Source organism: Thunnus thynnus, chromosome 20 (genome assembly GCF_963924715.1).
Source record: "Thunnus thynnus chromosome 20, fThuThy2.1, whole genome shotgun sequence".
Lineage (NCBI taxonomy): Eukaryota > Metazoa > Chordata > Actinopteri > Scombriformes > Scombridae > Thunnus > Thunnus thynnus.
In genome coordinates, this window is record NC_089536.1 from 28,294,132 (window position 1) to 28,319,392 (window position 25,261).

The 25,261-nt window shown below is 39.6% G+C and overlaps 1 protein-coding gene across 5 annotated transcripts in view; it reads left to right on the forward strand.

Annotated features, from left to right (window-relative positions):
• Positions 1–24,418, forward strand: part of fasn (fatty acid synthase) — a 78,817-nt gene extending 54,399 nt beyond the window's left edge. For 4 of the 5 annotated variants that reach the window (XM_067576941.1, XM_067576943.1, XM_067576944.1 and 1 more), the window contains 14 exons: positions 2,201–2,379; positions 3,372–3,491; positions 5,040–5,162; positions 6,288–6,511; positions 6,603–6,804; positions 8,418–8,569; positions 15,967–16,058; positions 16,172–16,566; positions 17,721–17,912; positions 18,102–18,329; positions 18,771–18,982; positions 19,368–19,466; positions 20,771–21,022; positions 21,863–24,418. In XM_067576941.1, coding sequence (XP_067433042.1) covers positions 2,201–2,379; positions 3,372–3,491; positions 5,040–5,162; positions 6,288–6,511; positions 6,603–6,804; positions 8,418–8,569; positions 15,967–16,058; positions 16,172–16,566; positions 17,721–17,912; positions 18,102–18,329; positions 18,771–18,982; positions 19,368–19,466; positions 20,771–21,022; positions 21,863–22,000 — 2,608 coding nt within the window. In that variant the 3' untranslated portion in view covers positions 22,001–24,418. The remainder of the gene's footprint in view (positions 1–2,200; positions 2,380–3,371; positions 3,492–5,039; positions 5,163–6,287; positions 6,512–6,602; positions 6,805–8,417; positions 8,570–15,966; positions 16,059–16,171; positions 16,567–17,720; positions 17,913–18,101; positions 18,330–18,770; positions 18,983–19,367; positions 19,467–20,770; positions 21,023–21,862) is intronic. The other variant, XM_067576942.1, reaches the window with a different exon arrangement.
• Positions 24,419–25,261: the final 843 nt, after the last annotated feature.

A 25,261-nucleotide genomic window follows, 5' to 3' on the forward strand; every position in this document is an offset into this window, starting at 1 on the left:
TCAGATGATTCATGTAAACCAATCAGTAATAATAATATGACGTTTAATCACAAAGATCAATGCTATGTTTCAAGATTATGTTTATTTTCCCTCAAAGGCTGTCAACAACGCTCACATAGTGTCTGTATCTATTGCCCTGCCGATACCTTCTCCCACCCTTCTTCTCCTTTTCAGGCTAATTAATTAATAAATGAATCTGCCTCCCAGTATGGAAATATGGGTTCAAATCCTAGGTTAGGCATGGTGAACTATAGGGGTCAAACATTATTTTTTCCACAGTAAGGCATGTGAGGCCAAGAGGCTAATTAGTGAATAATAATGTGACCTGTCATCACAATTTGTCCAACAGGAAGTCAGCCATTTTGAATTTACTTTGCAATTTTTGCACACTTTTTGCCATTTCCAGGTGTTGTATTTTAACAAACTCCTCCTAGAGATTTAAACCCACCAACTTAAAATTTGGTGGTTGTCATCTGAACCCCTTCACAATGAAAAGTTATCAAAATCTTGAGTTTTCATTATTCGCTGATGCTGTGGCGACATGGCGAACTTCGATGTTTTTTTCCCATGAAGCGGGAATTGTTGGAACTTGAATGTACATTGCCTGAGCACCGAACGGTGCGAAGGCCCTCTTGTAATTGAATGAATTATTATCAGGGCCCGAGCACCTAGCAGTGTGAAGGCCCTATTGTATCTGAGGGAATTATTATTGTTATTATTATCTTTCTTTTTATTATTATTTTTTTCTTCCAAGAGAAACACATTTTTGAGGGGCTAAACGTGCTCAAAAATGTATCAAACTTTGCATATTCGTCAAAAGTGGTGAAAAATGTAATATTTTATGGGGCATGGGCATTGCAAAATGGCTTGATAGCGCCCCCTAGAAAATTTCAAATTAAAAGCTCCCACCTTTAAATTTCACGTAGATTAACGAAATTTGGTAGGCATATGTATCATGTCCAGATGCACAAAAAAGCCTCTTGAAGCCATACCCCAAGTCGAGCAGGAAGTCGGCCATTTTGAATTTAATGTGCAATTTTGGCGCAGTTTTTGCCATTTCCAGGGGATGTATTTTAATAAACTCCTCCTAGAGCTTGAACCCCACCGACTTCAAATTTGTTCACTGTCATCTAAAGACCTGTGTGATGAAAAGTTATCAGAATCTTGAGCAGGTCTGGACTGCACTCTTTAATTTACAGAGACATATTTAACATAATTGGAGAAGGAGGTTGCTCTTCAACCATGGGTTTCTCAGTGGAGTGCTAAACCTAAGATCCAGTGAGCATGTTCCAAAAATATGAAAAGGTAGCACATCTCAAATTTCTTAGTCAACGAGGACAAAATACTAACATTTCACTTATTTATTTTGACTCATATCACAATAGAAAAACACTTTCGTGTTTCGGCACAGAGCCGAATGTCCGTATAATTTGAGATGTACTACCTTGTCATATTTTTGAAACATATTTAACTTATTTGTGACTTGATAGACACTTTTGTTTAACAATATTTCATCATTATTTTGACAAAAACATGAATTTAAGTGGTATTACGTTTTCTAATTTAGTAGTACAGCAACTGTTTAAACCCTATTCATTGATGGCCTTCTCTTCCTGTTTGCTCCGCAATGGTGCACCTTTGGTTCTGAGTTGGTCTGGGCTCCAAGCCCCTGCAGATGGGGTTTATAAACTGTAATTACAATACTCAAGTAAAGTACAAGTACCTCAAGATTGTATGTAAGTACAGTACTTGAGTAAATGTAATTAGTTACCTTCAACCACAAAGCTAACGGCAGCAAACATCATTTTACATCACAATTAGATTTATTAGTGAAACAAACCTGAAATTATTATGCTAATGTGTGGAATACATTAAAAACTTCTACTTTAAGAGAAAAATCACTTTCCTGGTATTGCTGGTTACTGAACATATATTATTACTTATGACAAGCTGAATCAGAAGAGATTTTAAAATATATTTAGAAAAAACAACTAACATTAGATCCACTAAGTAGATTTCTGTGTGAGCTTTTAGCCAATTCTTGTGGGCTTTATCAGTGGATGGAGTTGGCTCAGTTGTCATAGAGAAATTCATTTTCAAACTATTACTCTAAAGTCAAGAAAAATGTCTAGAAATATGTTTTTTCTTTGAAAAAAAGGGAATACTTGAACCTTATGTGCCTGCGTGTATGTGTGTGCAGGACACTGGAGCAGGCAGCCTCAGTACCAGTGGTCTACGCCACAGCCTACTACTCTCTGGTGGTGCGCGGCAGGCTCCGCTGTGGAGAGAGTATTCTTATCCACTCAGGGTCAGGTGGGGTTGGCCAGGCTGCCATTGCCATAGCCCTCAGCAAGAAATGCAAAGTCTTCACTACAGTTGGTTAGTATTTAACGCTCACATATACACTGTCATATTGATGAAATGTATTTCTTATTCACTGTGGTATGCTATTTATTTTACATTCTATGCCCATCTTAAAATACACCTTTTTTTTCATTAAGTTTTTTTTTCTCGTAAATATGAGTCATTTCTTGTAGTAAAAAGAAATGTCAGAGATAGAATCTCATAATTACGGAGAGAGTGAGATATTAAGGCATAACTACAAACCACCCACCCACTCCTCTTTGGTAACCAATCGCTGGAAAACAGTAAAAATAATCAAAGAACAAATGTGACCGTTGTATTTGGTGCTCTAAATGGGGTATGTGCCAAGTTTGGTGAAGATTGGATAGAATATGGATGATCGGGGGTGAAAATCATTGTACAAAAAATTCAAAATGATGGAAAATGTAGTAAGGCGCAAGTGGGTGGTCCCAATAGGAAAAGCAGTTTTGTATTGATCCAAGGAAGTTTTCCTCTAGGCTTCAGGGTTCATGACTTATTAGCCAAAAAACAAAATTTGCACATAATCATCTTTATAGGCTTAGGGTATCCTCATAGGGACCAAGTATACTAAGTTTGATGGCTGTAAGTTACACAGCTCCATACATAAGGTCAAAGTGGCCAAAGGTGTCTGCATTTCCTATTGATGTGGATACAAAAAAAGTCACTTAACGACTATTTGCAATTTATTTTTTGAAAACTACACATCAGAATGCTACCAAAAGTCATAGCACACTTATCAGCCGGGCATACCAGGACATGCTGGATCAGTGTATATATTGCTCCAAAACTGCGGGAGGAGTAGTGTTCCGAACTTATGGCGGAAGAATAAAAATAAGAGGAAGAAGAAAAGCGAGAATAGTAGGTATGCAGGATTATAGGAGTGCTGGACCTTTGGTGCAAGCACACCTAATTATGAGATAGTATCTCATAAAAACTATGAAAACATCAGTATTTTTTACCCTAACCTGTTTGTGTGTTATCACTAGGCTCAGCAGAGAAGCGGACCTACCTGCAGGAGAGGTTCCCTCAGCTCTCAGCTGAGTCCTTCGCTAACTCCAGAGACACTTCTTTTGAACAGCACATCCTGCTCCACACACAGGGCAAAGGTCAGACACCTACCTCTGCACTAACAGTTGTTTGTTATACTGGGTTTCACACAATTTCAGCATATTCTCTCTTCACTGGAGTTAATACAGCACAATGCACTGCACTCAGTGTAGTGTGGTATTATTTTTAGTCAGTCAAAATTTCTTTAGAAATTAAAAAATTAAGGTGCTCCCAAAATAAACACATATTAGAAAGTAGTGAAATAATATTGCTGCATTTTGAATTTGAGTAAGCTTTGATAATTAAATGGCTAGTTTAGTTTAAGTATGGCTTAAAGGAAAATTCTGGTTTATTTGAACCTGATTTATTTCCCATAAATATGGCCATTGTGGCTCTATATGTCATGCTCACTTTGCTCTCTCCATCTTTGTTATAGAGATTCTGGTGATTCACAGAAATACACAAATTCACACAAAACGAAAATCAACGGGGTAAACTGATGAGCCTCCTATATCTTTCTAAATGAAAATGATTTTTACATGAACCACTTCAAAAATTTGTTTCTTAGCCTGAACAAAAGTAAACACAGAAACTAGCTGCCTGTAGCAGCCATTATGGCTAACTGCATAAGGAACCACATCCAGGGCAGCTTGCCGGCTAACTGAACCACCCACATATTCATCCAGGTACGCTGTTTTGTTTACATATATGAGGCTGGCTGTGGTTCGAATGTAAGGAAACTGAAAAATAAAGTGCAGAGATCCCGACAATCGTGAGTCACTTTGATTGGCCAACTATATTTATTTAAGTGTACACAGAGAGGAGCTAAAACAACTGAAAGACGGAAAACGGTAGTTCATGAAAACTGCACAGTGTGGATCTTGTCATTTTATCGTTGCAACTTGGAAACTTGTAGGAATGAACCATTTTATTTATCTACTAAGTTACTACTTCACTAGCAGGAACAGACTCTAAGCTATCCACAGCCTCAGAGGTAAACAAACCGACTTGCAAGCTGCCTTAAATGTAGTTCCATATGCAGTTAGTCATAATGCTACAGGCAGCTAGTTTCTGTTTGTTTTTGAGTCTGAATGAAAGTAAACACTTGAAGCATTTCATGTAAAAATCATGTTTATTTGGACAGATGCAGAAGTCTCAGCAGTTTACCCCATTGATTCATTTTGTGCCATAAACATCTTTTTGTTAATCATCAGAATCTCTATAATGGAGATAGAGAGAGCAAAATTAGCATGACACATAGAGCCACAATGGCCACATTTATGGGAAATACATTGGGAGCAAATAAATTGGAATTTTCCTTTAAGATTAATATTTCCATGGTGTACAAATTGAGACCTTTGCATACAAGACAGTTATGCAGTGCTTTTGAGTCTTTTAAGAAATAATCATGTTTGTTGAATTATCAACCACTCTATTACACTTTCAAATTACCACTGCACAAATACAGTTTTGTATATTGTATATATTATTTGTATTTGTATAGTATTCTGTGTGTGTGTGTGTGTGTGTGTGTGTGTGTGTGTGTGTGTGTGTGTGTGTGTGCGCGCGCGCACGTATGTTTACGTGTGTGTGTGTGTGGGTTTCAGGTGTGGATGTTGTGCTGAACTCTCTGGCTGAGGAGAAGCTGCAGGCTAGTATTCGCTGCCTGGGCAGACATGGGCGATTCCTGGAGATCGGCAAATATGACCTGTCCAACAACTCCCCACTGGGTCAGTAGGAAGCCAAACAGCAACTCAGGCTTTCAATTAAAGTGCAAGTGACACCGTCTTTTGAGCTTGACAGATTGGTAGGGGGTCCTGACTGACTCTGATTCTAGTTATAAGGAATAAATAGGGTGATCTAATTCATTTTATATATTTATCAATGTAGCCAAATTGCTCTAGGGCTCGGTAGGGATAACCTCACCCAACTGAATCAAGTGCCTTTCGTGCATATAGTCAATTATTTACAGTGTTCACCTGGTATTATCCTGTGTTTGTTTCTCAGACAAATCCTGTTTGACCTGGGTCTAATAGTTCTGAGATAATATGCTCAATCCTTTTGGATCTTATCAATGCTAGTAGTTTGTAGTCTGTATTTTTAATGGATATAGAGAAGTTCATATGCCTTACCCTTGCCCCTCCCCCTTATCTTTGCCTTCTTTAGGGATTATCAATATTTTTGCCTCACACCACAATTGGGGTGTTTGACCCTCAAGATTATGATTAAATCACCTGAGTAGGACTGTCACTAGTTCAGGCTTGAAGTTTTCATACTATTCTGCAGTGAACCATCAAACCCAGGTGTTTTGTTTGCTTTCACTGAGTTCATGATTCCAAGGCTGACATTTTTGGTTGCATTGTTTTCCTCTGCCTGTTTCATTTGTTGGAGTGCCTCTTCAAGTTCAAGGTTTAGTTGTGGTAGTTTTTAATTAATCCCTAATATCTTCAAGTCCCTGGTTAATCCCATCCTAAATTCAACCTACTCCGTCTTTATGTCCACTCAGAAAAGAACTTCAGTCTCTAGTCTGTTATTGCTAAGTGGATTAACGTTCTCCTTCCATATTCTTAACAGCAGTCCTATCAAATTTAAGCAATTGAATCTGGAGAATTCATCTGATTCTCTACAGTGTGCTAACCAGAAGTCAGTTAAGAAAAATCAGTTCCAACAAAAGACTTACGTATGCTAACAAAAATTGAATCTCAGTCATGGTCATTGTGCTTAGCAGAATCTTATAAAAATAAAGGATACTTTCATATCATAACACATTTTATATTACAGATGACTGCAGACTGTCCAAGGCTTGGTTCATCTTCGGCATGAGCATTGTCATTTTCTTGTTGTGATCTCTTCAGGCATGGCTCTGTTCCTGAAGAATGTGGCATTCCACGGTATCCTGCTGGATGCTCTTTTTGAAGAGGGCAACCAGGAGTGGGAGGAAGTGTCACAGCTGCTGACGGACGGCATTAAAGGAGGCATAGTTCAGCCTCTTAAGACGACAATGTTCGAGAGGGACCAAGTGGAGGAGGCATTCAGATACATGGCTCAGGGCAAGCACATTGGCAAGGTCGTTCTGCGGGTAAGTTTCACATAATTGTTATGTGACTATGACAGGAATATATTACACTATGACAGTATGTAGCCTCTTACTGATTTGTCGCTTCACACAGGTCTGTTATGAGGAGAAGGGTGCCGCAGTCCAGCCTGCTTCCCCTTTGTCTCTTCCAGCTATCTGTCGCACTTTCTGCCTCGCTTCCCACTCCTACATTATCACTGGCGGACTGGGGGGCTTTGGTCTAGAGCTTGCTCAGTGGCTGACAGAAAGAGGAGCCCGCAAGCTGGTGCTGACTTCCAGATCAGGCATCAGGAATGGTAAGGCACAGTGGCACAAGGCTGCTGCAGAGTTGCTGTTTGTTACATTCAGATTCACTGAGAGAGGCTAAATGTTGTTACATATGCTATAAAACTGACTGCAGTTATAAAATCAGTGTAAAATCAATTGCTTAGTGCTTTTAAACATCTCCATTAGGACATTATTATAGTACAACTTTTAAAAGGATGTAAATGCTGTTATTTTTAATTAGTGAAAAAGTCACCAAAAGTAGTGCTAATTTGTGTACTGAATGTTATACTCACTATTGAATTATGATAAAATATGATTATGAGTCCACTGTTGACTGTAGACAGCAAAGTACTTCCTCTGTGACTTAGAGGCCTCTAGTTTCATGGTGGTTAACAACACTGCAGTCCTGTTTGTTGACAGGCTGGGTGTTTTGATGTGGGTATGTAATGAATATTCCACCTACTTTCCCTTGTTATATCTGAAAAGACAAGATGCACAAACTGACATTATCTTATAATGATACCGTATATTAGGATGTTTTTATGTCATTAGAAATTACACAAAGAATGTTTACTATGTTAAGCTCACCATAAATTCACCAAACCTTCCAGATATGTCCCTGTAGGAATTTTATGGAGGGCCCTATTAATATAGTAAGTGAAGTAGTGCTCCAGATTTGTTGCTTTTTTATGAGTCACTACTAGCAGTGCTTCCATTTTAATGCTGTTGAATAGTATAACACATCTCTACTTTTCATGACAAAGTATGAAAAGCACATTTAGGTGAATTGTTATTTTGTATGCTCACAGGATTGGAATTAGTTAAATAAGCAATCTAAGAAACTAAGCATTAATTTGAGTTTTTTCAGTGTGGGAAACATTTATTTTTAAGATGATAGAACAAAGAAAGTATGATTTGTTTTTGTTGATGCTAATTGATCTTAAGTTGTTTTAAAGGATAGGTTCACAGTTTTTCAAGTCTGTCTTAAAACATTAGTCAGGTGCCCATATGAACACTGAAACAGGTTTTGCTTGCAGTAATCATTCTTCCTTATCAAACAGACTATTAGAAGATTCCTTTCCAGTGCGCTCTCAATGCAGTGACTGAGGACAAAATCCATAAGCCTTGTTTTTTGCAAAAATGTACTCAAAAGTTTATCTGAAGCTAACATGATAGGCATTAGAATGGGATCTTTATGTGGCCAGTGTGATCAGGAGGAATGATAACAGCAAGAAAAATGTCTTTCAGTGATGAGCACCTGACTATTGTTTTAAGATAGACTTGAAAAATTATGAACCAATCCTTTAAACTCTGATGAGGTTTGTTTTATTATGAGGTGAGATATTGGTAGACGGACAACTCACACAGCTCACTAGTTTTAAAAAGCTCCAACTTCTCAGCCTTGTTATGGTTAGCTTTGCACATACTGCCACTTGTCTGGCTGTCAGCACATGCCACCGTACCACACCACTGTCAAACTACAGAGGCAACAGTGTCTTTTCCCCTACAGCAAGGAGCTTAACCTTTAGGGAATAACACACACAAGGTTTATGTTGGATCACTTGGCTCTTTTGAACAAACAAAGTTCTTGGTATGGCTGTAATTATATTTTCTCAAAGTTTTACTTTGTAACTGTTGCTAGGTTACCAGGCAAAGCGAGTCCGTGAATGGCAGAGTCAGGATGTGGAGGTGCTGGTGTCGACCAATGATGTCAGCACACTGGAGGGAACAGAACGACTCATTGCCGAAGCCTGTGGGCTGGGTCCAGTGGGCGGTGTCTTCCACCTTGCCATGGTAATTATAAAATTTGGTACAGACACTCATGTTCCCTTCAGGATGAATTGTAATAACTTTGTTGTAATAACTCTGACTTTTCACTTATCGCAATCATCAGGTCAAATACTTTTATTTATTTATTTTAATACAATTGACATGGCTCTGAATTGTCAGGATTATTGGACACTGTGTGAATGGGTTTAATATTATTTCCTGTGTGCAGTATGTGGCGCTGGAGATGACAGTATGTGGCCAACGGTGTTGGCATGGTGTGCCAGACAGGCAACAAAGTGTGGTGTGCATCATTTAGCATCACAAAGGTGTTAAGATGTAACCTACGAAATTTGAAGTCACTCAGATTAAATTTCTAGGAGTAGTTTGTTAAAATACAACACCTGTCAATGGCTTCACTTTGTGAAAAAAATGCAAAGTAGATTCAAAATAGTTGACTTTCTGTTGGACTTAGAGTATGGCTCCAAGAGGCTTTTTTTTAAGTCAGGAGATAATACATCTGCCTACTAAATTTCATACATATGTGTCAAATTCAAAGGTGGGGGCTTTGACTTTGAAATGCTCTAGGGGGCGCCCTTGAGCCATTTTGCCACGCCCATGCCCCAGACCCATATCAGATGTCAAGTTATGCTACTTTTGATGCATGTTCAAAGGTTTGTGAGATTTCGAGCACCCCTAGCATCTCAAAAATGCTAAAAGTAATTAGGGGGTGCTATTGAGCCAACAATTTCATTAACCGACAAGCCCAATTTTCATACTAATTGAAGCATTTCTTAGTTCAAACACATATGCAAAGTTTTGTTAGTTTTCATACACCCTAAAGGCCTCAAACGTGTTCGTAAAATGAAAACTGACACACAAAATCCAAAATGGCTGACTTCCTGTTGGGCAAAAAAATTGAGAAATATGTATTAAATATATAATTATATATGTATTATATATTATATATGTATTATGTCAATAATGATGAGAGCAATGAACCCACTGAATTTCATGCGCATCAAATAAACTGTGTTCAAAAATGGCCTTGCGTTTGGGGACGCTATGGAGCCCACTGGCCACGCCCAAGCCCAATCACCACAGAACTTTGCAATTTTCGCCAGTTCTGACTTGTGTTCAATTTTTGTGAGTTTTCAAGTATCCTAAGTCCTTCAGAATTGCAATGGCATACTAGAATAATAATAATAATAATAATTAAAGCTGCAAGCAGCAATGAACAGCCCCTCGTGCTTCTGCGCACGTCAGGCTGCAGTGTAATCGAAGGGCTTCTGTCACGGGCATGTACATGTCTTCAGACCCGGGCTGTTTTCAGACAGTGCAAGAAGATACATCACTTCCTTTGTCCACTATTTTGCCTGCTGCTGGGGCTGCTTCGTTGAAATTTCGTAGGGGGCGCTATGAAGCCAGTATGCATCACTGATGGAATATTGTCATGTAGATGTGTTCAGGCTGGGACTCTTATCAAACATGTAAAGTTTGGTGCAGACTGGAGCATTTACACTAAAGTTATAACAATTTCCTCTGTCATGGCGAAACATCAAAAGTCAATGCCACACCACACCACGGCAACACGCTTCACCGATAGCTAAAGCTTTTGATAACTTTTGATCACAAACTAGTCTAGATGGCACACACTGATTTTGAAGTTGCTATGATGAATTCTGTAGGAGGAGTTCGTTAAAATACAAGGCATGCAAAATCACCAAATTCACTACTAAATTCAAAATGGCCGACTTCCTGTTGGGTTTATGCTATGGGTCCAAGACACTTTTTTGTGCACCTTGGATACATGTGTGTACCGATTTTTGTATATGTAGGTTTAACGGGTCTGCTTCATTGAAATATTGTAGGTGGTGTCGTCGAGCCATTCTACCCATGCCCGCCACCTATGCAATATTATAGACTTTAAGACCTGTTATGTGTGTGGAAAGTTTTGTGAGTTTTCAAGCATGTCCCCTTAAAAACAGCTTCATACCTTGTGGTGAAGAACATGTCGCCAATGCAACAGCGTTTGATTATGGGTCATTAGCTGCAGAATGTAGCATCACCAAGGTCTTATATCTTAGCTGAGTCAATTTCAGGTGCATTGGCCAAATTCACTAGGAGTAATAAGACAAAGTATGACGCATGTCAACAATAGGTGGCACTATGACTGTCACTAAATATGGGCCTCTACATGTCTTCAGACCGGGACTCTTAACAAGCATATGAAATTTGGAAAAGATCAGACCATGTGGAGTCAAATTATAAGGCTTTGAAATTTCATGGCGAGACACTGAAATTTGCCATGTTGTCATGGCAACACCTTTCGACAGAGAGTAACCAACTTCAGAATATACAATCTCCAAGGTCTTGAGGCTGTTCTGAGTAAATGTGAGGTGGATCCAATCATTGTGCTAACCACAGGGCATCAAAGTGTAAAACATGTAACTTCCTGTTACCAGTGGGTGGCGCTATGATTCTTATCCAGTATTGACACATCTGTTCAGGGTGAGACTCTTTTCAATCACAAAAGGTTTTGGTCTCATACAATCATGTACACCGGAGTTATGGCCATTTCAATTTTCATAGCGAAGGATCGAAATTCACCGCCCAGCCATGCCCCCTGGGTATGTCGAAAACTCACTGTTTTAATAACTTTTCATCTCCAAGGTCTGTAGATGATACTGACTGAATTTGAAGTTGCTGAGGTCAAATCTCTAGGAGGAGTTTGTTAATGTATGCAGGCTGGAAATGGCAAAATCAACTTTGATCCAAAATGGCTGACTTCCTGTTGGACTTAGGGTATGGCTCCAAGAGACTTTTTGGTGCGTCTGGTCATGATACATATGCATGCTGAATTTCATTCTTCTACAACAATTCATATCGAGGGGCTCAATTTTCTTAATTTTCTAGGGGGCTCTATCGAGCCGTTTTGCTATGCCCATGTCCGGGACCTACAAAAGCACGTGCAAAGTTTCATGAGTTTTTGAGCATGAGGCCCTCAAAAATGTGTTTGTTTTGGAAGAAGAAGAATTCCTTCAGATCCAATAAGGCCTTCGCACCGCTTGGTGCTCGGGCCCTAATTCAAAAACAGTAGGTTCCTTGCACTTTCAGTGCACTTTCGTGATAATAATAATAATTAAAGCTGCAAGCAGTGATGAAGGGGCCCTCACATCTTGTGCACGTCTGGGCTCACCCATTTGAAGTTCTATTATTGCGGAGCAACACGATACAGTCATACATTTACCAGAGGGTTAGGGTTAGGGTTATGAAGTCTTGGCTACCATGCCTCCTTTTAATGAATTCTCCTCACTCCCTGTCAATGAGGCTACAGACACACTGTTCCTCACTAGCCTCCTCTCTGAACAGTCTCTGCCCTCTAAAATCCAAACCTGCTCTCAACACCACCCCACAGTCCATGGCTCACTGAAGTCATCAGAGAGCAAAGGGCAGAGCTCAGAGCGGCAGAGAGAAAATGTTGTAAATCCAGAGAGCCCACTGACCTCAGTGACTATCAGGGTTTCCTAGCATCATTCACCTCCAGTTTAAAAACAGTTAAGACCACTTACTATCAGAACAAGATCTGTGGCACCACAGACACTTGGAAAATGCTCACTGCTTTTAACTCACTGCTCAATCTGCCTCCTCGTCCGCCCTTCACTCTGCTCACTGCAGACACGTTCACCTCATTCTTTACTGATAAGGTCGCTGCCATCAACACCCAGCTCTCTGAGCCTGACCAGCTCAGTCTGCAGCTTCCAGCTAACAGGGCCACACTCTCCTCATTCTCCCGTCTGACCAAGGAGGAAGTCTCCAATCTTCTCCTCTCCTCTCCTAGCTGAACTCCCTCATTCAGGTCTATGCTCCTTCCCTCTCATTATGCTCTGCCAATGAAAGGCACCTGGTACTAATACCACAACAGGGCCCTAAATTGCTAGCTAGACTCTTCTCCCCCATGGTAGAAGGAGTTACCAAGCTCTGTTTGATCTGCAGACTCCCTCTAAATCCCTCTCAAGACCCAGCTCTTTTGTGAACACCTAAGCACTTAATGGATTTAAAAAAAAAAATCTACTTCTATGCACTCTGTGCATTGACCCTGTGCACTCCCTGTTGGCACCTACATCCTATCGGACGCAAACTTAGCTTTTTGGCACTTACTCATGTTCTGTCCTGATTAGATCCTTGCTTGTGTTGTATCAACTCTCAGATGTATGTTGCTTTGGACAAAAGCGTCTGCTAAATGAAATTGTAAATTGTAATCTTGTGCCCTTATCAGCCAGGTGCCAAACGAACATAATATCCAACATTTTTCAATATTCAGGAGAAACACTTATACCATGTGGACACTATGCAGAATTTTCACTCCTACTGGCAAAACTCCTTTAAAATAAAAACCTCAACCTTAATATCAATCAAATAAGGGGAGAAATAATAAATTAACTTTAATTAAATACTTATAAGATGAATAAACATGAAAACAACAAATTCTTGGAGTATGCTGGGCCATACTAAAGGTCATTAAGTTTTTAGAGGTACTTCAGTCCTTTTGTTAAGTACTGTTTTGTAGTCCAATAGAATCAAAAACCGGATTGTATCTAGAACTCTGTTAATATTGTGTTTCCATTGCAATAAAGAAGTTGTTCTCTTTGTCCTAGTAGCTTAGTGATCTATGACACATACCCTCAGTGGTGGAAAGTAACTAAGTAAGTTCAATTCTGAGGTACTTGTACTTTACTTGAGTATTTCCATTTGATGCTACTATTGTACTTTTTACTCACTACATTTATTTGACAGCTTTATAATAATAATACATATAATTTGTACCATTCATAGTGAAACTCAAAGTGCTGCAGTATATCACTGGCCACTTTATTAGGTACATCTTATTAGTACTGGGTTGGACCCCCTTTTTCCTTCAGACCTGCCTTAATTCTTTGTGGTATAGATTCAACAAGGTGCTGGAAACATTCCTCATAGATTCAGGTCCATATTGACATGATAGCATCACGCAGTAGCTGTTTTCACAACTTTGAACTCGCCCAACCTAGACTGCTAGGTCTAACTGTACTCAATGTTTACTGAGTGTTTACTGAATCAGTGTTTCCCCTATAATTATAACAATGGGAACCCCTGCCAGGCCCCAAAAAATATTTTTTAATGCCAAAACTAACGTCAATTAAAGCTGCAAGCAGTGTTGGTTGGGACCTCACACTCTGGCCCGTCGGGATCAGATCATTTTGCTTTTTAAAAATGAGGTATATTTCTTACAAGTGTGGTGTGCTTTTAAGTTTGATTGACAGGATGAGAATTTCCTGCAGGGTGAGACATGTCTGTCTTACTCACACCTGTGTCATCAAAATTATGCAAGTTTTGGGTCCATTCATTTGAATTTCAATTAGTAAACTGAAAACTCTTGATGAGTTTGTGTGTAAAACAAATTATTTTCCTAATTTTCATCAAGTCTATTTTTAGAAAAGGAAAGACTTTTAACCCACATGACCTGGTCAAAGTTTGACATGTGTACTGTCAGATGTGTAGAGACAATAAGTAACTGCAGCTGGACACAGAAAAATAGTCATATACTTGAATGGAGAGTGTGAGTGAACCCACACCTTTTTGAACATTTACTGCTTCCACATAGTTTTGGATACGAACTTCATTTGAACTTTAAATGAGTCACGAGACTTTGACCTATAAATCTTGATCTTACATGTTTTTTCTATCTTTTGTTGTTTTTGAGATATTAGACTCTGACTTTTAAAGTGTTTTCTTGTTCCTCCTGTGATTTTATAATGAGCGTGTATTGCGGAATGTTTCACAGCACTGAGGGAGTTTCATCAACAGGAGCAGTTGGAGAGGAGGATTTTAGAATACGCTTTTTGTGAAATCTCCTCATAAATCCCAATACTTTGGCCAAATCTTACATTAAAAATCCAATTTTTTTAGTAGGAAATTTCGTTGTGAATCCATTGATAACAGGTTTGAAAGTGGTCAGACTCATAGTTTAGACATCAGAAGCCTCTGTTTGACACAAAGTTCATGCCCATAACTTGCCTCCCCATTGTTTTACATTGTAAGGTGTGATGTGGCACTGCAACTTATAAAATCCAAACTGTTCGAGTTATTACAAAGTTTCTAACAATTTTTTTCAGCATAGTGTCATAAATCACCTATTAAAGTTTGAAGCTGATACCATTAACGCCCTCGGAGGAGATAGCGTTTGTTTGGGGGCAAAGTCTTACTTTGAAAGGCTAATTGTGGACTTCCTGTTGGATTTAGGTCAGGGGTGTCAGTGTATGATTTGTAGGTCTTGATGAGATGAATAATTGAATTTTGGTTTGATCTCTCTATGACATTCCTGCGGGCTGTGGCGGCCATTTTAGTTACATAGGTGGCACTAGAGAGCACATTTTGGCACATCAGGGGTTCATTTTTACATTTTATCAAATTTTTCACCAGACCTGATGTGCGTACCAAATTTGGTTTTTGAGCATGTTTAAGGGGTCAAATTTAGGTGTGATGTCCTGTAATAATAAAGAAAGAAGCAAACAAACACATGAAAAACAATACTGTTTTATAGTAGTAGAGTGAGCAGCAGGAAAGTGACGGTGGATGCGAGCGGAGCAGAGGAAAAGGTTAGCGGTAAGTTGTCAGTCTGGCAGTAAATGTACAGTACAGACTACAGTGTGTCAGTTAATAAATGCTAAAAAGTCACGTCTGTTGTTTCCCCAAGTGCTGGAGAGGTGAAGGGGGTTAGCTCCAAAGTTAGCAACAATGGGTTACCCTAACCTGAAGACGCAAAACAGAGAAATGTGTGGCTGCTGAGTTTACTCTGTCCCGTTACAGCCAACCTCCCCGCGACTAATTGATTAGTTGAAGATTATTTACAATTTCAGTCGACCAAGATTTTATTTGGCTGACTACAGCCCTACCAGTTTTAGATGATTTTAGCTTTGTGACATGGTGTGTTATCCTGCTGGGAGTAGCCATTAGCAGATGGATACACTGTGGTCACAAAGGGATGGACATGGTCAGCGACAACGCTCAGGTAGGCTGTGGCTTTTAAATGATGCTCAATTGGTACTAAAGGGCCCGAAGTGTGCGAAGAAAATATCCCTCAGACCATTACACAACCACCACCAGCCTGAACTGTTGATACAAGGCAGGATGGATCATGTAGGGCTGGGCAATATGACCAAAATCGCAATAGCATATTGTAATTCAATGAATAAATAGTTTATCCATAAATCACCTTTTTTCTAACCCTAACCCCTAACCCTAACCCCCTAAACCCTAACCCCATACTCACACACTGACCTCTCTGGTGTTATTGGTCCAAAGCTGCTTCTCCATTACAGGCACAGTGATTCCACATTCATCTAATGTAAATGTAAATCATCTCCTTGGCTTGTTTTTTTCAGGTGTTGAAAGATGGCATGTTGGAGAATATGACTCCTCAGCTCTTCCTTGATGTTAACAAACCTAAATATGACGGCACCATACATCTGGACAAGTAAGACACACACTCAGTCATCCTTCTGTTTAGATTAGGGAACCTTAATTAAGGGCTGCTATTTGCTTCTCTCCGGATCTTGATGCATTTACTTTATCACATTACCTCTCCAGAGTGACAAGAAAATTGTGTCCGGACCTCAGCTACTTTGTGGCCTTCTCCTCAGTCAGCTGTGGCCGTGGCAATGCCGGTCAAAGTAACTATGGTTTTGCCAACTCAGCCATGGAGCGTGTGTGTGAGAAGCGCCACTACGATGGCCTACCTGGACTGGCAGTCCAGTGGGGTGCCATTGGCGATGTGGGTGTGGTGCTAGAGACCATGGGTGGCAATGACACAGTGATTGGTGGCACCCTACCACAGCGCATCGCTTCTTGCCTGGAGGTGCTCGACCTCTTCCTATGCCAACAGCGGCCAGTGATGTCTAGCTTTGTGCTGGCAGAGAGGACGGTGGTAAAGAGTGAGGCGGGAAGCCAGAGAGACTTGGTGGATGCTGTAGCTCACATTCTGGGTAAGAATGCAAAACCACGTCATCTGTCACCTATTGTGAATGTTGATAATGGACTGGCCCCTGCATCTTTAAGGAAAAGCTGAGCTGCTGTTCATTGTTGATAGATGACCTAAGTGTCACAGGTCTCAAAAGTCTGCAAGTTGATTTTCACATTATACAGATGTGAATGGAAAGTAATGCCTGAAAAATATATTTAGGAGTCTAAAATAGAACATGTAAAGCATACAAGGAGTTATATGTTGTTGTTGCGAATTGCACAGCATTATTTTGTTGCCATTGACCAGCTGTAAGTGCTGCAAGTACAATCAGCAAACAGCTACTTACAAATTATACATGTGTAAAGCCTGGCCTGCTCACAAAAAAACCTGTAGATGGTGGATGTCATGTCCACTTCAAAATGTTGAATTCTCAATATGTGCTTGACCTTGTTATAGAGACAATTAAGTGGTTTACTGTTGAGCCCAGCAGGTATCAGGGTAAAGATATTTGTACCCTCTAATTAGTAATTTATGTGTACAAATGATTAAACATATTATCTTTCTGGGCTCCATAGTAAATCAATCAATTGTATCTAAAACAAAGCACATGACACAATTTTAATTTCTTACGAACTCTGTAATTTGATGCTTGTTATCAGGAAAAAAATTCCATGAGTTCCATGTTCAGTTATTGAGCAGTTTTAAATATTCATTCATTCTTCATTTTGTGTCATTTATATGTTGAATTGTATGCTTGCCTTTAAGCAAATTTCACATTTTTGTACTGCAGCTGACTTGTTGTTCACTGACTAAAAGACAATCTAGGTTACAGTAGCAAATGATTGGTATGAATCAATTGGAAGTGTACCAATTGAACACCCTATATTTTCTATAGTTGCTACAATTATGTTGTTCTCAGCAAACCTTTTAGGAAATTAATACACCGACCCTAATAAAGCAGCTGCTTATTATTACCTTTATTGTAAATAAAGAAAAAACGTTGTGGATTTTTTTTTTTTATAAACAGCAAACTAGTCCAAGCGCTGCTTGACTAGATCATTAATGATCATCAATTCATTTTACATCATGGTTTGTCATACCAAAGAGAGACACATTTTTGACCTAAATTTGTTCAGGCCATTCTCACAGAACTTTCACTGTGCCCTTAACCCTTAGGCGTGCGGGATGTGAACAGCCTGAATGCTGATGCCTCATTGGCTGACCTAGGCCTGGACTCATTGATGGGTGTGGAGGTTCGCCAGACTTTGGAGCGTGACTATGACATCGTCATGGCCATGAGGGACATCCGGCAGCTTACCATCAACAAGCTGAGAGACCTGGCCAATAGCAATCGAGGGGGATCAAATGGTATTATTAGGAGTTGCTCTCAAATCTATGTAAAAATTTATTAACATACATGTTAAAATTTAATAGCTATTGAGAGATTTGATTTATGTTACATTGGTCTTAAATACAGATCTTTGTAGCTCTTTAAAACCTGCAGATGCACTTAGAACAGAGAGAATTTTTTTGTCATTGTTACTTTTAACTATCCAGAATCTCACCATACCACAGTTAAGAGGGACGTCGTTCGCTCGTTGTTGGAGTCTAATCTGACCCAGCTACTAGTCAACCCCAACGGCCCCACGGTGACACCACTCAACAAGGTGCAGAGCCAGGAGAGGCCACTGTTCCTGATTCATCCCATTGAGGGCTCCATTGCCGCCTTCAAGACACTTGCCTCCAAGCTTAGTGTGCCTTGCTACGGCTTGCAGTGCACTAAAGGTATTCTGTGTTCAAAAATGCACTTATGGTGGCACATATGAGGCCAAAAGTAAAGAAAAGCATTTCATAAACTGATAATGAGCCAGGCCACCCTTTGCCTTCAGAACAGATCCATCCCTGAATTACTGATCTTAAGTCCTGAATATTATCATTTATGCTGAGGCTGAGTCACAGATGGTTTGACTGATCTTTCTGGTCATTTCTGAGGCTATAATTTAATGCTCACCATTACCCCTTCCTTCATTTATTTCATGTAGAATCATCTGACCCCTGTGGAGAACTTTAAGTAACTTGCAGGTCACACGGGGAGCAAGGAACAATCAAAAAAGGGAATTTAGATATACCCTCTGTAACAAATGTAGATGATATCAAGTTGTGAGTTTCCATATCTGTTGAACAATGTCCAACCAAGCTCATATTAGTTTATCCCCTCTCCCCCAGCTGCTCCTCTGGACAGCATCCAGTCCCTGGCAGCCTACTATGTGGATTGTATCAGACATGTTCAACCAGATGGGCTGTATCGAATTGCCGGCTACTCCTTTGGTGCTTGTGTGGCGTTTGAAATGTGTTCTCAGCTGCAGACCCAGAACCGACCTGTGGAGTACCTGTTTCTGTTTGATGGATCACACTCCTATGTCGCAGCATACACACAGGTTAGAGAAAATGGCTAATACACTCACACATGCACACTAAAGTTAGTCAATCCACTAACATACATTATAAACCACATTGTGAATCCACAATAGTGTTACTAACAATAGAATTAGTGAATCCACTACTGATGAAGCAGAACCAGGGACATCATGTTTTTTTATCCCATGTATTCTTCCTTGAGAAAATGTGCGTTGCCTAAAAAAAAAAAAAATTTTTTGAGTTCAGTTACTCTTTAAACAGACTAACAGGAGTGGTATCATAAATACATTACATATGAACAATATGAGTTGATGTTTCAATACACAACAGAAATTTTAAGATGAATATCAAGGTTAAAAGCAAATGTAGGTTGGATGTCGAGTTAACTCAGTATTTGGTTTCCAGAGCTACAGGGCCAAGCTGACACCAGGCAAAGAGTCTGAGGCTGAAACTGAAGCCCTGTGTGCCTTCATCCAGCAGTTCACTGGCATTGAATACAACAAGGTAAATCCACAGTCACAGCTGGGCTTGGTGAAGTGCTGTCGTGACAGAACTATATATACAGTCTAGACTAAGGGTCGGCAACCTTTTGGATGTCCCACGCCACTTAAAAACGTTTTTAAAAAAAAATCACAGACATGAGTGCCAGTTCATTATGGTATTGAGCATTTATTTACTGCTGCTTGTTTCCCAGTCTAGATTCCCATGCCATTTATGGGGCGGGGTCACAATGCTACATAGTGTGTGATGCGGGGGCTTAGGGGACACAGATTGATTACCACTTAGCATGAATAGCAATGTAGAGCTGGTCGGTAGTTATAGCCAAGCTTACCAGCCATGAGCAGCTGGCGTCAGACTCCACACTGCAAAAGCAGAGAGCCCTTTGTAAAAGTTTTTGTGTGGGTACCTGTGTATGCATCTGTGGTGGAGTGTCAGTACATAGCCATAGACCTGGTATCATGGTTAATGTAACCATTGTTAACCCAGAATATCTTGTTAAACTCTGAATATAGCACAGTTATATATGTGTTGTGTTTATTGCCACAGAAAAGGAATAAATCTCTTGTTCATGTATGACATCATCTCCCTGCCATGTCTTATCAGGCTTGCTACACATAGCTACTTAGTAGAGTTTACTAAGTAGCTATGTGTTAGAGACATACACTGAGGCCATGGATAGCCAGTGTTATACTATTTATACATGGTGTGGCAAATGATATACAAAATAGACCTCTGGGTCTTACCCATTGTGTCACGATTAGGGAGGGGCAAAAGCATTTAGCTGAACTGAATTTTTAAATCCAAGCAGAGCACAAAAAGCAGTATTTACATAATGTGTATTTTTGGAAAATCTCCAGTATTAATGTCATATGCCAACATAAGCTTATGTGATTATGTGTACAATTCATGTGTAGTTACCCGTTTATGTGTGAATGTGAATACAAGTGTCAGACCATGCAGGGGTGTGATATCCCATACTATAAGTGTAAGTGATATCCCATACTATAAGTGTTATACATTGTTGCTCCTCTGGGAACACAAGTTATAATAGCAATATTGTGTTTAAGTGTACAAGAGCACATAATGGTAATAAGAAGATGATGTTTGACTTTGACAGGTACATGAAATCATTTGTATCTCTCCTATGTGCTCTGCCCTTGTTTATATCCTACATCCTATATATAAAATCCCTATATCCTATATATACTATATAACTATTCTATAGCTTAAAAAAGTAAATCCCTGCTGTGGTCTCCATCTAGTTCTCTTTTCTGATTGGCCCACTTTCTCCTCTTTTGCCTCTCCAGCTTCTGGAGACTCTTCTCCCACTGTCAGACCTGGAGGCCCGTGTCAATGTGGCAGTGGACCTAATTACCTCCAGCCACAAGAACATTAGCCGAGACTTGCTGCACTTTGCAGCCACCACCTTTTACTACAAGCTGAAGGCCGCTGATGGCTATGTTCCTGCAACAAAATACCATGGCAATGTAACGCTGCTCCGTGCCAAAACCAGCAGCGAATACGGACAAAATCTGGGAGCTGACTACAAGCTCAGCGAGGTAACATAGATATGTATACTTGCACACATTTGCACAAGTTTCAGAAAGGTTTTTCTGAAAGTGAAGTGTAAAATATTGGAAATGGTGGTTTGACAAAATTATCACCTTTCTAGCTTTTTTTCTAGTGCTCTCAACTGTACCTCACACTCTTCATCAGCAGATGGAGTTTGCTCAGTTGTTATCCTGTGACTTAAGAATGGAACTTCTCTGAACAGTGGACCAAATCTGATGACATCATTGACTGGGAACAGGTCAAAGACCTGAACCAGCGGTCAGTGGACAACAGAGCAAACTCCATTTACTGTGAAGACCATGACATGTGGGTGAAAGCTAATTAGGGGGACCTTGAATTAAGATCATTTTAAAAAGCATTTTAATTTTAGTCCTCCTTAGGCTCACCTGAATTCTTAGAGATCATAAAATATTGCAGAGCCCAGAAGGTGTCATGGGGAAAATAATGAATAAATAAATAAGTCATGTACACAATTTAGTAATTTGTTCTCTTGATGTAATCATTTGTGTGCATGAATTATTTATTCATGCTGCAAATTTAATACAGTTTTTATCATGAGACACTCTGTCTCTTGCTCTCATGCAGCCCACAGGCTGCATGAGAGCAAGAGACAGAGTGTTAGAGATGTATTAGAGAGTATTAGAGATGTATCCCGTGTTTTCTAATCATTACTGCATCTGTGTTCATCTTCATTCTTCTTTAATTGAAAACTTGGTTGAAAACCAACTTGAACTTTCAGTCATCCTCCATAGGCTTGACCCAACCAACACCCATACAGTACATATTTAAATGCTAAAACTTGGTCTGACTGCCGTATCTTTCTTCAGGTATGTGATGGCAAGGTGTCAGTCCACATCATTGAGGGTGACCACCACACCTTCTTGGAAGGAGAGGGGGTGGAGTCCATCAGCAGCATCATCCACAGCTCACTGGCTGAGCCAAGGGTCACGGCAAGGGAAGGCTAGACATTCCCAATCCAACCACAACTTCCACCTTCATATTAATTTCACATTCCCAAAATGGGTCTTTTCCTCAAATTAGTTCTGGATATGTAGGTTTAGCTTTGTGTTAAGGGAATGAGAATCATACAGTAAGTCTTTGAACACTGCATGTTTACATCCTGTGCCATTTTGCTCTAATATCCCAAATGCTTATTCCTTCTTATTGCACCCTTTCAAATCTCATTGGTCAATTAAAGTAAATGAACACTTTCCCCAAACTATCAGAGCTCTTAGTTGGTATTTTCCTATCAGGTATATAAAATGTTGGTATGGTACGATTGTTCTCTGGTACGCCTTTGTCATGTTTATGCTACTAAGCCCTGTCTGGCTGCTAAAGGCCATTTCATTGTACACAAATGCGTGTTTAAATGTGTGAAGGAGGTCTCATGTCTTCTATATTTAATGCTTTTACATGTGTATGTCCTTTCTGGTGAAACCCCAGAGTGAAGCTCTGCTCGCTGTTATGCCAGCAACTGTTTGTATTGTTATTCTTGTCAACTGAAACCAAAACTCACTCAAATTAAGGAACGTTTCTGAAAACTTAATATTATTGTTATTAATGTGGTTCAGAAATACAGCTGCAAACACAGTATGTCATAAAAAAATGTTCTCAGAATGTAATATGGTTAAGAGTAATTGATTTATTTCTGGTTGCGGTATTATTGACTGCCAATGCCGTTTACTGAATGAGCATACTGAATGATATATATCAAGCAACTTGGTGAATGTGCAAATCAAATGTATGTCTACAATGTACTTCAGCTTCAATACAACAAAGATACACATCATGTCATCTGGCTTTGCATTTAAATACATTGGTTTTTATGCGTTAACATTTAGGAAATGGGTAATCTCTCATCCAGCGCAGTGACAAAGGGAATCGAGAACTGGTTCCAAATTGCCCAATCCATCAGAATCGTACACCTCTGAGCTTATCAGTTCCTCTTGTCAACGCCCGGGCATGTGATGTTGATGGAACAAAAAAGGCGGAACTCAACTGTGAGGGCAGTGTAGCCTCTGAACTGTCTACAGTGCACATGCTAGAATTATCTTTGGTTATCTTGTAATTCATCTTCAATTATTATCTTTGTGAGACGAATATTAATTATACTGTGAACTTTGTACGCTGTCACTCAGATACTAACATTAGCAGAGCAAAGCAGTAATCAGAAGTAACAAACAAGACCAGCTGACCAACACACACTGCAGTGTTAAACAACTTAAACCAACTCTGAGGTGAGAAAAAGAAAAGAGAATAGAAATAACTCAGTGCTCAGTCTGTGTTTTGGACAACAATGGCTTTCCTCTGAGTTAATGGTGCAGCAGAGAGGCTGCTCTCCACTGCTGTAGACATGACATTAATAACACAGTGGACTCTTCTTCATTTTGTTATTCTCATGCAGACAGGAGACTGTATGATGCTTTCAAATTAATTAACTAATTAGTTAATTTAGTTAACTTGGTTGAGGACCATTTATCTTATCTATCAGTTATGTTTCATATATTCATCAGCATGCAAGGTCATTGATAAACAGTAGAGATAATAAAACAGTTGCGTTTACACTGAACCCTGTGTAGGCCTCCTTTTTTTCCACACAGAAAGTTCATCAGTAATCAGTAATAATCACACTGATAAGCAGAATAGATTATGGCATTGGCATCAATAAAATTTTAACAATACCCATCCCTAGTGACAAACAGTTATTAGATTTTCACAATTACTAAAATAAGATTTGTTGAAATGAAGATGTTGCATTTGCCAGACAGATCTTTTTTTTTTTTTTTTTTTTTTACAGTCCTCCTCTTGACTCATAAAAAACAGTTCATGGAATAGGATAACACCCATGGTCAAACAAAGAAATTTACATAAAGGTGGAAGGGTCAATCCAGGCCAACTTTTCCCAGCTGACAAATTTGCTGATGGCAACGTATTGTTGTGAACACATTTGTCAGGGTATTTTGAGGGCATTTGTTACAGTATTTTGATGTATGCACAGTTGAATAGCTCTGATATGTAAATGTCTCACTAAAAGTTGCATTGTTTCCTAAATCAACTAACTGAGCTGATCAGTAGACCCCTCAAAAGTAGGGGATCCCCTTGGTATTGGGATCGATGGTGATAGGCTGTATTCTCCCAGAGCTGTTTGACTCACATAGCCTCACCAGGTTTTATGACCCCCTGCAAGCAGTCCAGTCCCCCAATATAACAGCCAGCCTGATCTCTGAGACCTTTAATCTGGTCTATGAAGGGTCAGGTGACTGGAGGCAAGTTATGGTTATTAATTGCAGTGAAAAGGAGGAAGTGACAGTGTATGTTCCTCTCTTATATTGTATTATTTCTGGTATACATTGTTACAACTAATAAAGGCCTCTCACAAATTATTTTATGTATTTTGTGTTTTTCTGTAAATCCAGCATATTGGGGGGGGGGGGGGGGGGGGGTGAGGATTGTCAGGATTACTGGACACTGTGAATGGGTAAAATATTATTTCATGTGTGCAGTACGTAGCACTGGAGGTGACTTTAGAAATTGTGTATACATTTGATAAACTATGTGTCATTTAGGCCTCACTTGCTGTTGCATGTAGGCAATAATAACTGAAACATGTTTGGGGCATTAAACAGGAACTTGTAACTCTCACTCTCACACATCAGATCTAAGACAGAATCATCCAAACACACTGATTTTATGAGCAGTTTCATCATACACAGAAAAGTACCCTTTTCTCTCGCTTCTGCCCGTTTCCTTCTCCTTACTGAAAAAATCACTGTTTTGGCAGCATCCTACCAGAAAATGTGCTTCCACAGTTGTGGTGAAGAAATTAGTGGTTTCTCATCAGACCTGGCCCAGAATCAAACAGAAACACATATTCTGAGGAGTTTCATTATACACAGAAAATCACCTTCTTCTCTCACTTCTGCCCCTTTCCTTCTACTAACCACTGCCCGAACCTAACCAAGTCACAGTTGGATGCAAAATCTTTTAAAGTATCAATGTACAGGTCAAAAAAAGCATACTATAAAACTGTTATCAATTGACTCCAAACACTTTCAGGAGTGATGATTTTGGATTCAACAGTCAAATTTCCACATTGTCCCTTCCTATTGACTTTGAATGGTGGTGGATGTTTTGGACTATATCTCCGAAAAAGGTCGGATCAACTCAGAACCCAGATCTGTCTGATGTTTGGGGTCGTTGAACACACCAGTCTTGGTCCCATGCAA